This window comes from Euleptes europaea, chromosome 1, assembly GCF_029931775.1.
Source record: "Euleptes europaea isolate rEulEur1 chromosome 1, rEulEur1.hap1, whole genome shotgun sequence".
Lineage (NCBI taxonomy): Eukaryota > Metazoa > Chordata > Lepidosauria > Squamata > Sphaerodactylidae > Euleptes > Euleptes europaea.
The window spans coordinates 70,312,036-70,325,720 of NC_079312.1; the positions used below are offsets into that span (position 1 = coordinate 70,312,036).

The 13,685-nt window shown below is 43.3% G+C and overlaps 1 protein-coding gene across 1 annotated transcript in view; it reads left to right on the top strand.

Annotated features, from left to right (window-relative positions):
• LOC130475387 (inter-alpha-trypsin inhibitor heavy chain H4-like) overlaps nucleotides 1–13,685 on the top strand; it is a 37,991-nt gene that overhangs the window by 21,914 nt on the left and 2,392 nt on the right. The window contains exons 15-19 of the mRNA XM_056847157.1: nucleotides 4,575–4,670; nucleotides 4,889–4,915; nucleotides 6,365–6,484; nucleotides 9,981–10,152; nucleotides 10,272–10,426. Coding sequence (XP_056703135.1) covers nucleotides 4,575–4,670; nucleotides 4,889–4,915; nucleotides 6,365–6,484; nucleotides 9,981–10,152; nucleotides 10,272–10,426 — 570 coding nt within the window. The remainder of the gene's footprint in view (nucleotides 1–4,574; nucleotides 4,671–4,888; nucleotides 4,916–6,364; nucleotides 6,485–9,980; nucleotides 10,153–10,271; nucleotides 10,427–13,685) is intronic.

Genomic DNA, 13,685 nt, shown 5'->3' on the forward strand with positions numbered 1-13,685 from the left:
CTTGAAACTCATGCCCCTCCCCCAAATCTTGTTGACCTCTAAAGTACTACTGGACTTGAGTCTAGCTGTTCATCTAGGAAATTTTATTCCTTCCATACCCTTCTTCTGTTCTTTGGGAAATCTTCAGTTTGTGCTTGCATTTGTTAATAAATACCGGTTTGAATTTGAGAACTATTTTAGCTGAAAAGCAATTTATAAATAAATAAACAAGCTACATACAAAAACAGACGCTACAAGAGGTGGACCCTCAAGGAATTGTGTGTGTGTGTGGGTCTCATTTAACCCTCCCTCACTATTTCTTCTTTCCCTCTTCCTAGCAACCCGCTTTCTCTGCTCTCCTTCCCACCCACCCACCAACCTATTTTTATCTGCCCCTCAATATTCAGTTTTATTTATTACGTGCTTACTTCATTAATATCTCACTTTTCTCCACAATGGGGGCTGAAAGTAACTTATATCATTCTACTCTCCTCTGTTTTATCCTTAAAATAGCCCCGTGAGTTAGGTTGGCTGAGAGTATGTGACTGGCCCAGAGTCATCCAGTGATCTTCCACAGTAAAGTGAGGATTCAAATCTGGGTATCCCAGATATTAATCTGAAAATCTAACCACTCCAGAACATTATCTTTTGAAAGATGGGTCTTGTTGAACAGTAGTGAGCAGCTGGGCCTGGGTGAGACATCAAAACTGCAAGGCAGCAAGTTGTCCAAGCCTGGTTGCAATGAGTCCTCCCTCAAAGGTCCTGCCTAGGGCTGTCAAAAAAAAAAATTCGGTACAGTTCGGATTCGGCCGAATTTGACCCTTGTGGGTTCGGTACGTGCCGAAGTCCGAACTCCCCCGCTTCGGATCCCCGGTAATTCGGGGGGATCCGGAGTTCGGGGAAAAATTCGGCCCCCACGCGCCTTCAGAGGGATTCCCTGAAGGCGCGCGGGGGCCCTTTAAACTGATCTGAGCCTCCCAGCTGGGAGGCGCAGATCAGTTTAAAGGACAGCCCGCCCCCCTTCAGCGGGCTCCCCTGAAGGGGGGCGGGCTGTCCTTTAAACTGACCTGTGCCTCCCGGCCGGGAGGCGCAGGTCAGTTTAAAGGGCAGCCCGCACCTTTCAGCGGGCTCCACTGGAGAGGCGCGGGCTGTCCTTTAAACTGACCTGTGCCTCCCAGCCTGGAAGCGCAGATCAGTTTAAAGGACAGCCCGCCCCCCTTCAGCGGGCTCCACTGGAGAGGCGCGGGCTGTCCTTTAAACTGACCTGTGCCTCCCGGTCGGGAGGTGCAGATCAGTTTAAAGGGCAGCCCGCACCTTTCAGCGGGCTCCGCTGGAGGGGGGGCCAAATTTGCCGAATTTATTCGCGAACTCCCGAACTCACTGAATTCGGCCCCCCCGTTGCCCGCCAGTTTTGAGTTCGGATCCGTCCGAACAGAAAATCACCGAATCGGGAAATTCGGTTGATTTTCAGTTCGGACCAAACCGAATTGACAGCCCTAGTCCTGCCCCTTCCCTTTTACAGAAGTCACCTGCTTCTTAAACTACAGGTGCTGCTTCTGTCATTTTGGGTTTGTAACCCTTCCCCAGTGGTTGCTTTGTTTTTGTTTTTTTTAAGATTTCAGATTTTTCTGCAAATCTGGGACTTTTTTTAGGTTTGTTGAAGGATATATCTTGTTTGTTCATGGCTCCAGTCTCTGTATTTAAGCATCCACAGATTTGGCAATGTTAACAAGTAGATCTATTGATGATAGTTTCTTTGTGATGAGAACCAGCATTTATTTTAAAAGACATCTGCATAATATAGTGTTGCAAAATCATCTTATTAAAAGATTCTTATGGTAGACTGCCCTCATTTTAAAATGTATGATTGTACAATCATACATTTTAAAGGTTATAAAGCTCCTGTCCATTGTTAAATTGTTTCTATAATTTGTTTTTAAGCTGAAAAAGTGCTGTGGGAAGCATTATTGATGATAACACAGAAGCTCAACCAATCAGCATATCCCATTCTCCTTCAAATTAGCAGAACCTGTTCCCACTGAGTTCAGTCCTCAAGAAATTATTGCATTTGTGATATAAACAAAGATGGGATGTATACAGTTCAGAATGGAGAAACCTCTCTTTTTATATACCTCTGTAAGCAAACTTGTTCCATAAATTTTTACTGTATGAAAAATAATATAACAGTGAAGATCTCTCACAGGTATGATGCTTCCTCATCCAGATCCAGATACTTCCAACGTTTATTTTGATGAAGGAGCACTAGTGAAAATACCTCCTTTGTTTCAGTTCTCAGGTATTCTTATCATTCTTATCTTAAATAGGGATTCCAGGATCATGTTGGCATGCATAATAATTACTTTATTCCAAACCTTTCTGCTGTTCTTTGGAAAATACATTGCTATGTTTGGATTTGGTAATCAACAGATTTTAAAAGTGCCTATTTTTCTGTGAACAGTATTGTGATTGGCAGGAAAGTGCCTCACCCTGATATATTGAGGGGCTGATCTATTCCCAACAAAGTGCTCCTTCCATCTGTCACGTAGAATTAATTACATTAATGCAGGCGCACATTCCTCCACATTTTTAGATATAGCCATTGATTCCTCTTATTTTTTCTTTCTGAAGGATTTCTCTTTTGTCTCTGTTTCTCTTCTCTTCAAAGAGAAATCAGTGCACCTTATTGTAACTTTGCTGCAGCCAATTTTGGGGTTTTGAGTTTAAAAACAGCTGCGGCTATTTGGCACTTCTGGAAGTAAAACTGGAAGGGGCATCATCATAAGAGTGCCCGTGCACCCGCAGCCCCAGCCATGGAGTGGCTGGCAACCCTATGCATAAGGCAAGGGAATCAGTGGCCAGCCTACCAAAGCCCCACATGAGGAGAGGTGAGGGAGGTGGTGCCTGGTCTGCTCAAGTCCTGTGCGAGGCAAGGTGAAGGAGGTAACCCTGTGCCTACCCAAGCCCCTCATGAGCTGAGGGAGGCATCACCCAGCCCTCCCAAGATCTCCCATGAAAGGCAGGGGAGGTAGCACCCATCCTCATTAAGCCCTGCATGAGGCATGATGAGGGAAGCAGTGCCCAGCCAATTGGGGGGCAGCCTTTGGGAAGCAGGGCAGAGGCAGGCTGCCTCTTCCTCTCTCCAGCCCTCCTTTTGGAGGTGGGGCCAGGGCAGGCAGGGGGTGGGGCCCTTTGCCAGGGTAATTTTTAACTCCCATTCTGCTCCTGCCTCCTCCATCAAAAGCAAAAACAGTACTGAAAGGGTTCTGCCTCCTCCTCCTTCCCTTTTATTGACTGAAAGCAAGCCAAGTCCTAAAGGTGGCAATACTGGTCTTTTATTCAACGGAATACTCTCTTGACCCACAATTTTCTAATCCGAATTCTCAAAATCCTATACATGGTGGTTGTTTGCCCCAAAGCAATTCCTGGAGTATCAGGAGTACTGCAAAATCACCAGCAAAAATCCGGAAGCGTCCGAGGCCCTGCCCCTTGACAATGCTGTTTTGTAATTGGCTATAGTGTTTATTGTTAGAAAAACAGCATTACCACTGCCACCCCTCCAGCTCCCTTTTGCTCCCAGCGAGTGGTCATTTTACAACCCAAGTGCCACCAGAAAACAAACCATGTAGCTACTTCTCTGACTGCCCTCCACCATTTTTCTTCTTTTGATATGATGATTTATCATTAAATCTTTAAAAATATAAATAAAAATGAGGAGAGAGGCAGCCACTCTGTTCGTTTGATTGCTTGTTGGTATGCCAATAAAGGTATTGAAATTGAGAGAGGCAGCCAAGGCTAAAATCCAGTGTTCTCTCCCTCCTGCATTTGGGTGATGGGTTACCCATGGGGGCTCAGGGAGTGCTGGATCTTAGCCTCGGCTGCCTCTCTCTTAATTTCTATTTTAATTGGTTTAACAATAAATCATCGTATCGAAAGAATAAAAACCGGCGGAGGGCAGCCAGAGAAGCAAGCAGCCACATGGCTGCTTACCTCTCCGGTATTAATAGCTTCTGGGGCTTCATGGAGGAGATGGCTGAAGGCTGGTTTAAGGTGGAATGGGAGGAGGTAACACCTGAATTGGGGTATGTGGGAGCTTGGGTAGAGACCTGCACTATGGCTATGCACAGTAATGGTGACGATTTGACCTGGGTTGATCTTGGAGAAGAACTAAGAATCATGTTAAAAGACCACCGGGAAGACTTGGAGAGAGTGTGAGGTGGGAGCGAGGTCAACTTTGAGGGACAGAAAACTCATGCATAACTCCAAGGAACAACCAAGTCAGTCCGGGGGCAAATGTGAGTCAAAATACCCATGCATAAAAGACCACTGTCTTGTTGTCTAGCAACAGCATCTGAGGCATTTGTTTCTTAAAGCTACAGGTGCTGCTTCTGTTATTTGGGGGAGGGGGATGGATGGATGGATGGATGGATAGATTTCAAATTTCTTTGCAAACATGGGGCATTTTTCAGGTTAGTAGAACCTGTCTTGTTAGTAGAATCTGTCTTGTCTGTTAATAGATCCTGTCTCTCAATTAAACTAATCAAAGATTTGGCCATGTTGAGAATTAAATATATTGATATATCTGGGATATCCCATAGTACAGAACAGTCACAGGCTGGATCCACATGTTGTTGAACATCACACTGTTGTGATAATTTCTGAAGTTTACCTGTCCAGGCAGAAAAATCCAAGAGGTAAGTGATTACAAAACCATTATATACCATTACATGTGGATCCTATTATAGCCTAACACTTTCTGTAATGACTCATGCTTCGTTGGCCACAGGTTTAAACAAACATTTTGACCAAGGGTTTCAACAAAGAGAAAGTTACAATTTTCCCCAGTTAACTTTTGCCTAGACCACTACATTTATGGACTGTGATGTTCATTCTGTTGTTATTCTTTGTCTAGATAATGGGAATTTCAAGAATGATAGAGGTATGTAATAAACTTGACCAATTTACTATTATAGCTATTTATTCTTCAGCTGTAAGAATATTTAGTCTAACAATCAGATTTTCTTAAAAGTGTACTTGTTCCTGCAATTTCAGCATATGTGGATAATTACCCCATCCCTTACAGTTCATCCCTTACAGTTGTTTTGAGTTATACACCACAGGGTGGTGCTCTGGCAGCAACATAGGAAGGTTTGCAGAGAAATTGTGTGCCTCTGAGTAACAGCTGATTAAAATGCTGAAATTTTGCAGAACCTTCCCTTTCTGCCTCTCCTCTCTCCAAACATTTCTTTGATCAAAACAGAACTTATTATAATTTTTCTTCTGTGCTCTCCCAAGTTTCCAATTTTTCCCATTGGAAAACAGAAATAAACATCCTTTTGGGGGAAAATATGGCCATGGGTTTCTCAAATTTTCTTCTTTATTTTCTTGGCCTTCCCCTCTCTAGGCAAGACTAATCACAAAATGCCTGCCAGGAGAGAGCAATTGAAAAGGTTACGAGGTTTCAAGCCAAGCAACTTGCCACACTTGGGGCAGCTATTTCCCAAACCCAAAGGTGATACATTCTGATGTGAGGATGCTATGACTTTAAATAGGTGATACTTAATATACATCCTAGAGTGGAGGGGGCAGAGGAGCTGAGTCACGACCCAAGCAGCAAGTCAGTTCTGCTCCTTCTAATACTAATTTCTTTTTAAAAATTACTCAAATGGAGGAGAAGAGGATACTAATTTCTAAGTTATGTAAATAATTAATAAAGTTCACTTTGTGTTATACTGCATCCTGGATCCTGCAAGTTATTCATAAAGAATGTGACACAGTACCAGGAGTGGCTGGTAGCAAATTTCAGTACCTCATTAAAAATGTGACACCTGAGGTTCTAAAGTACTTTCTGCTCCAAAGAGGTTGAGAAAAGCCAGAAGTGGCTTTTTGCTTTGCAGAAATAGGTATTTTCAGGAAGAGGAAAATGTACTCTGGGAATCATTGGTGGGCACCATCGGCCAACATTGGGGCATACTGCTTAAAGCAATGGAATGTAACAAGGGTCGACAGGCATCGTGTTTAGCTCCTTCCACATTTATGCTCCGTTTCTGTTAAAAAAAGACTCTATATTTTATATTTCAATGAGAGGATATGGGGATAAGTATGCATGGATCCTTATGTCACATGTGGTTTGATCCTCATTGGTTGTACTTGATTTTCTCACCAGTAAAACTTGTTTCTTATTGTAATTTGTAACTGCCTTATTCTTTTAGTACAATACTTTATATCAATTGACACAATAGTCATACAAATGCAGCTGAATTCTTTAAAGTGAGTTATTAATTGTATCAGCTACAAAAATTAAGACAAGATCATTGACATTCTGGAGGAAGAGAGGAATAGCTTCTAGTCATCCTTTAAAAAAATTCTTCCTGTCCTCCTCCCCCAGATGGACAATATCCAGATTTCATACTGCAGTTTCCTGGTGAAAACAGTGTTCTTTGTTTAAATATCACTGCACATTCACAAACACCTGCTCTTCAGTACCTACTATCGGATCCAGATAAAGGTATGTCTTACAATGTAAATAGTTGTCAACTTCTTACCTTCCGTTTCAGATCCTTCTGCTGTTTCCATCAGACATTGTGTGGGTTCAGTGGCTGAAAGCCCTCTGAAAACATTTTATATGTGACATTATTCACCACAAGCTTTCATCCAGGAGCTGTCAGCAGCTGTGTCACCACTGGGCCTAAGCCAGAATTGTTGTTGTTGCGATTTATTTATTCAAAGCCTGCTTTCTCAAAAAAGTGTTTTTCCCTTCCTCCATTTCCTCACAAAGATAACATTGTTAGGCCAAGAGAATGGCCCAAAGCAGGCTTGCCAACCTCCAGGCGGGGACTGGGACCCCCTGGAATCACAACTGACTACAGAGATCAGTTCCCCTGGAGAATATGGCTGTTCTGGAGGTTGGACTGCAGGGCATTTTATCCCACTGATGTTCTTCCCCTGCCCAAACCCACCCTACACAGGGTTCTGGAGGTGGTAATGTCTAACAGCAAACTCATATAAAAAGGAATCAAAATTGTACATTTCCCAAATGCTATATCCTCAGTTTCTCTTGACTTCCATGTTATATAGTATCCCAAAATTGGTAGTAATGCCAGAGAAGTAATTATGTTAGTCGGTCGCTGCAAAAATAAATAGGAGACTTGAGACATTTTAAAAATGAATATGTTTTTATTCTGGCATAAGATTTAGGGGCTAATTACAGGAATCTTCCTTTGAAGCCATAGATCTGATTATTGGGCCATAGATACTGCAGAGAGTCATCCAATACATCAGGGACCAATTTCTATATTGTACAACTGTTTTGTAAATTCATTAATCTTTTGAAGGTATCCTACTAGGGCCAAAATTCATTGATATGCTGCAGAAATTTCCCCTGGTAAAAATGTTATTATGCTTCAGCATCAAAGCTACATTGATGCTCTCCCCACAGAATATATATTTCTGAATCTGAATTTCTGAATCTGGATATATATATCTTTCAGTGGTTTTACTATTTCAGTGTCCAAGGGTGAAACTGTGAGAAACATTGTTGCTATATTTGGTGTGCACAAACACATCCACTCTAAATTATTGAAAAATTAGTGACATGGGCCTACTTACTCAGGACAATATGATTATTATTTTCAAAAGACATTAAAATAGATTAATACTTGGTCTTGGATTAAACAACACATGAATCAAAGTTCTATGGTCTGAACTCAACATATGTTATTTGGTCTTTAAAAAGCAGCCATGAGAAAAGGGGTGGCCATATGAACTGTGGGCAAAGTGGATCCCCACTAGAATTGCCAGATTCCAGGTGGGGCCTGGAGATCTCCCAGAATTACAACTGATCTCCAGCTGACAAAGATCAGTTCCCCCAGGAAAATGGCTGCTTTGGAGGGTACAATCTATGGCATTATACCCTGCTGAGGCCCCTCGCCTCCTCAAACCCCACCCTCCCCAGGCTCCACCCCAAATCTCCAGGAATTTCTGAATCTGGAGCTGGCAACCCTAACCCCACACATGCATGCACACACATACACACACATTAAATTATAGAGGAAAGACTATAAAATGCAAGTAGTACAGTCTGTGACTTTTTCTATGTAAATTTTAAATATGCTCACCAATTATTTCTGTTGTGACTGGTCACTAGGTGCATATGTTGGTTAAGTTTGAGGTTCAAATAGAAATCTCACAGCTGGTTCCTGCATCTCATGGTCTTTTGCAAGGTAGACAGTTCTCATCTCACCATACTCACACTAGTTGGCCTTAGACAAACTCACTTATTCCCCACCCCAAAAAACCTGTGACTGGCTGCGGTGTCATGTCACTTTGAAATCTTAAGATCCAGGAAGAAATTTGGATGAGAGAAATTTTAGGAGCATTCTTACTTATGTATGTTTTTGAAAAGGTAACTGTGTCCAAATTCTAAACCTCTCAATAATGGAAACTTCTCCATGCCCCCCCTTCATTTGAGTTTGGTTCATTTGCGTTTGCTTAACTACCATTAAGATTGGATATATTATGTTAGTAAGTTTAAAAGTTTCTGATATTGTCTTCTTTTATACCAACAACTGATGTGCAATCAAATTGTCTCTGTACAGCATATTCCAATAAGACAGTTCTTGCTTTTAACACCCTATACTATAACCATGGTTTATTCTTAGATTTCTTTACTATTAAAAATCTGCAAACATTTGTTTAAAATGGTGGACAGTTGTGGCAGAACAGCCCCACTCTGATCTGTAGACCCTGCTCTGTCTGGCCCTCTGAAGAACCTGGACACCAATGGCCATCCAAGGTCTCCATCTGGCCATTCAAGGTCTCCACGTACCTAGCATTCCCAACACTCGGAGGGGCTTTTCTCTCCCTCTCTTGTTTCAACCACTGCTACCTCCTGGCATTTGTAGGAATTGCCCCCTGAGATGACCAGGGCTTCCAGCTTCCTTTTCCTGCATTGACAATATAAGGCCTTGCCTCATGCCTATGTCTCCCATCACGCAGCATCTGGTTACCATGCAGACAGCTTACTGCCTTGTGGGGGAGCAGTCACTTGCCACTGGGGGAGCAGTCACTTGCCACTGGGGGAGTAGCCACTTGCCAACTGACTGAACCTCCCCTTCTTCTTGGTGCTCCTTTTAAAATAGCTGGCTCAGAACAATGGAGGTTTGTGTAATACAAAGAACTGCTACCAGCATTATAAGTTATAAAGCATCTATTAAAAAGAAAATGTCCACACATGTCAATACTCTCAGCACAGCAATAGACTGAGCAAGGAATCCGAAAGAAAAGTGTAAAATGTAATTCCTTTGTTCTTCCCTTTATAATTGTCCTAGTGGATGTTAACCTAAAGCAGGTTCTTTAGCTTACAAGGTTACTGTGGTTCTAAAGGTTTCACATTACCTTGGAGCCTCTGCTCAGGCCTGCACATGGCAGTGACCTCCTCCAGCAGACTCCAGGTGAGAGCTCCATCTGCCTTGGTGGAATCAGCACAAAAGAAAGTCTCCTCCTTGTGCCCAGGAGTTTTATCACCTCTCTTTCTCCTCCCACTGGCCAGGTCAGGTCAAGTCAAATAAGCTTTTTCTGAGGTATCCAGGAAGTTTGTCCTGAAGTCTTGCTAGCACTTTAGGTCTTCCTGATCTCTATCCCCTGTTGGGTGTCACCTTTCTAGCTGGAGGTGTGTGTGTGTGTCACTTGACCATCTCACTGTATTTATTCAGGCCTACCATTTGGATTCCTAAAGCCTTGATAGGTGAGGCTGGTGAGCAATTGACTCCCCCCACCCTGCCTGTACTCTGCCAAGAGAGAGAGAAAAACTTTTTAAAACTCTTCTGTGAAGGTTTTGCACAGTTCTAACCTCAAAAAACAACAACAACATTTATCCACAGCAATTATTGTTCTTGTTATAATTAGGTTTCTGTTATATTTTAACATCTGTATTATACCTGGCCAGTACTTTATGAAATGCTTCCTGTTTCTAATCCTTTGTTCTTTGACTCGCATATTGTCAGGGATCCAAGTGACTGGCCAGTTAGGAGAAAAAAAACAATTCGTGCATTTTGAAGTAGCTTATCAGAAGGCTGATGTGAGGCTTAATGTATCAAAGGATCATATTGTGCTGAATGATAATGGGAATGCAACCATGCTCCCATGGACAACAACTATATCTTTCACAGTCCAGGGGTAAGTTTGTCTCCTGTGTTTCATTTCGAGATAGTAGTCTTGAGTCTTTCCCTAAATCATACCTTTTTGGATAGGGTTCAGATATACTGTTATATAAAACATTATGATTATTTTTATAGGTTGAAGGTTAACATTGAAGAAGAAAAGAGTGTTTCCATATCAGGAGCAGATAATATCACAATAAAAATATCCTATGTAAAGTTTCCTGAACATTTCCTTGGATTATACTTCATAGGCAGTGAACATTTTTCAGACCAAGTCACTGGACTTCTTGGTATGTATAAACTGAGTTTTGTAATAGATTAATAAAGTGAAGATGTTATAGTTATCTATAGTTAGTCATTATCTCCAAACAATCGTGTGGTACTATATAGGTGTATAGAGAGCATATGTGTGGTCACGGTTGATTGAAGTAATTTGTTAATAGGAAACTGCTCTGAGAATTACAGAATGGCTGCTCAGGCTGTTTTTCAAATATCTGTACACAACATGTCCTTATTATATGTGCTCAGAGTGGAACAGTGTGACCTTCTACTCTACCACCCCAATGCAACCTCTCAGACTCACAGGTGCAGGTAGGTTAGGCAGTCACAGGTTCACCACCTTCTAAAAGGCATTTTTAGAAGAGCCTTGACCCTTTTATACACTTAGCTCAGTATCAAAGTCCAGAACTGGGAAGTTGAAGAGCAGAAAAAAGACCAGCTGCTCAACTTGAGAAAGACCTGCTGTGCAACTCTTCAGGGGAGCAGATGTGAGTGATGCAGGTTGATATTGTCACCCGTGTGGGAGAAAATATGCTCTCTTCACACTCATCGAAGGACATGAGAGGAGGCTCTAGGTCACAGCAGAGAGGTCTGGCCAGGTTGTCTCTTTCATGACGCTTAGGGCTGTTTACCTTGGAAAGAAGGCGGCTAAGGGGTGACATGACAGAGGTCTATAAAATTATGCATGGTTTGGAGAGAGTGGACAGGGAGACGTTTTTCTCCCTTTCCCATAATACTAGAACGTGAGGTCATCTGTTGAAGCTGGAAGGTGACAGATTCAAAACAGATAAAAAGAAGTATTTTTTCACACAACGCATAGTTAAATTGTGGAATTCCCTGCCCCAGGATGTGGTGATGGCTGCCAACTTGGAAGACTTTAAGAGGGGAGTGGACATATTCATGGAGGAAAGGGGTATTCATGGCTATTAGTTAGTTAAAAGGGGTTTAGTTAAATGGATTAGTTAAAAGGGGAGTGGACATATTCATGGAGGAAAGGGGTATTCATGGCTATTAGTTGGAATGGATACTAGTCATGCTGCATACCTATTCTCTCTAGTATCAGAGGAGCATGCCTATTATATTAGGTGCTGTGGAACACAGGCAGGATGGTGCTGCTGCAGTAGTCTTGTTTGTGGGCTTCCTAGAGGCACCTGGTTGGCCAGTGTGTGAACAGACTGCTGGACTTGATGGGCCTTGGTCTGATCCAGTAGGGCCTTTCTTATGTTCTTATGACCCGATAGGTCAATGGATTGGTGATCTGTAACTTGTAGAGCTCAGCAAGGTACTCCCTCACTATTGCAGCCGTCATATCCTGTCCTGTGTGCCTCATACTCCCAGAGGAGCTACGTGCCCACCCGATGAATTCCATCTCCAAGTTAATCTCAGTGGTTGCTGCAGGGGAGGGGGATGCTGCTCAGCAGGGGAGGTAGGGGAGGAACAGCAATGGAGCTGCTTTCACTACTCTCTTCTTCCTCTGCTGGCAGCCATGTGCCCTTTTTGTCCTGCATGATCCCAGCCTGCCGGAAGAGCTTGCCTCTCCAGTGAATGACATGGTGGCTGACTTGGTGATGCTGCCCTTGATGCGCAGGGTCACTCAGGGTCAATGACACGTAGATCTATTGTTTGGTGAGAGGTTAAAGGTGGGACCCAATGCCTTCTTGCAGCCTCTGCACCAGCACATGCACTGCTGGAGCAAAGTCTGCATGTCTTGTATCTGGCAGCCATCTGCTCCTGAACCATTTGGATCATGGCAATGACCAGAGCCAGGGTTGCTGTGTCAGATGAGAGCAACTGGGTTTAAGGACATCAACCACTCCTCTGGGCTGAGCTGGCTCTCCCCCCGTACAACATTGATCTTTAAGATTAAGGAGGTCAGGACACTCTTCTGCTCCACCAAGGCCTTAAGCATGGAGTAGGTGGAGATACAGTGAGTGCTGACATCACCGATTGGGCAGTGCTCTGGCACTACTGTTAGCACCTGCTTCTCACATCTTCACACCGTGTGAGAAGTGACTCATGAGATGCCAACATTTCTGCAGGAGATGCCAGCAATCACAGGTCTCAGCATCCCAGAACATTGTCATGTTGCCACCAGTGCAATGTCAGCATTAGATACACATGCTGTGCCTAAGGGCAGGTCCAGATGTTGGATATGAAGTGCACAGTTTTCTCACAAGTGCAGGACAACTGTGCCTTTACATAGTTTCTGGCAGCCCTATACAAGGAGGGCACCACAGTACTGTTCAGCATTGTTCAAGCAGGGACTGTGTACCAGGGATAAGTTTCCTGGAGCAGCCTATGGAAGCTGACATCTTCAACTATGGAAAAGGGCCAGCTGCCAAGCAGCAGCATCTTGCCAATGAGGCGAGTGACACTTTTTCCTGGCTGCTGTTTCCCATCCCTTGGCACCCTAGTGCCAACCTCATTAAGCATCTCCATCAGAGGTGCTTAGCATCCCTTGCCTATAGGATTTTTATTGGCCTCCTCCCCACACCACGTGGGTCCTCTCCAGGTATGTCTGGGCAGTGTCAGACCTCCATTTTGGGACCCTGAAGCTTGAACTGTTATGGGGACCCTTCACAACCAGCAACAACAGGACAACATCTAGCAAGGTCCAAAGGGCCTTGCTGCCCTTGCAAGGACCTCAAGGCCCAAATGGCAGAGAACAGGGTGGTGGGGTGGAGTCCTTGAAAATGTGATACAGTGAGCTCCTTCCCACCAGCAACGAGATCTGGGTAACCACTGTTATCTTCTTCAGTGGGGTTGTTCTTTGGCAGTATTGGTTAATTCTCTAATAGAGAGGTAGAAAGTTATCAGAGGGGTCTCGTTAGGATAAAGAGGTGAAAATCTGGTTTTTGGTGTTAAAATGCACAAGTGAGACGATTGCAGCCTGAATTAAAAATTCAGATGTCTTTTTATCGTTCCAATTGACTCTAGCCTAAGGGCTGAGCTATAGAACTATTAAACCATGCACCAACGGAGGATTCAAGGATTCAGCTGCCAAAATGTAGGCTATGAATAGGTTCTGGTGAGCTCAGTGGGCCCATACAACTGGGGGTTCAGGCGCTGCAAGCCCCCAAGAAAATTTTGAAATATGACCAATTACAGGGACCATATGAGGCCATATGAAATGGGTATTAGAGCATATTCTAAGATCAATATTAAGTGCTTCAACTCATTGGCTTATGATTCTATCACTAAAATAGACTTATTTTAAGAACAAACACCTTTAAAAAAACTCAATCGATTTTGTTGAAAAATCCATTAATT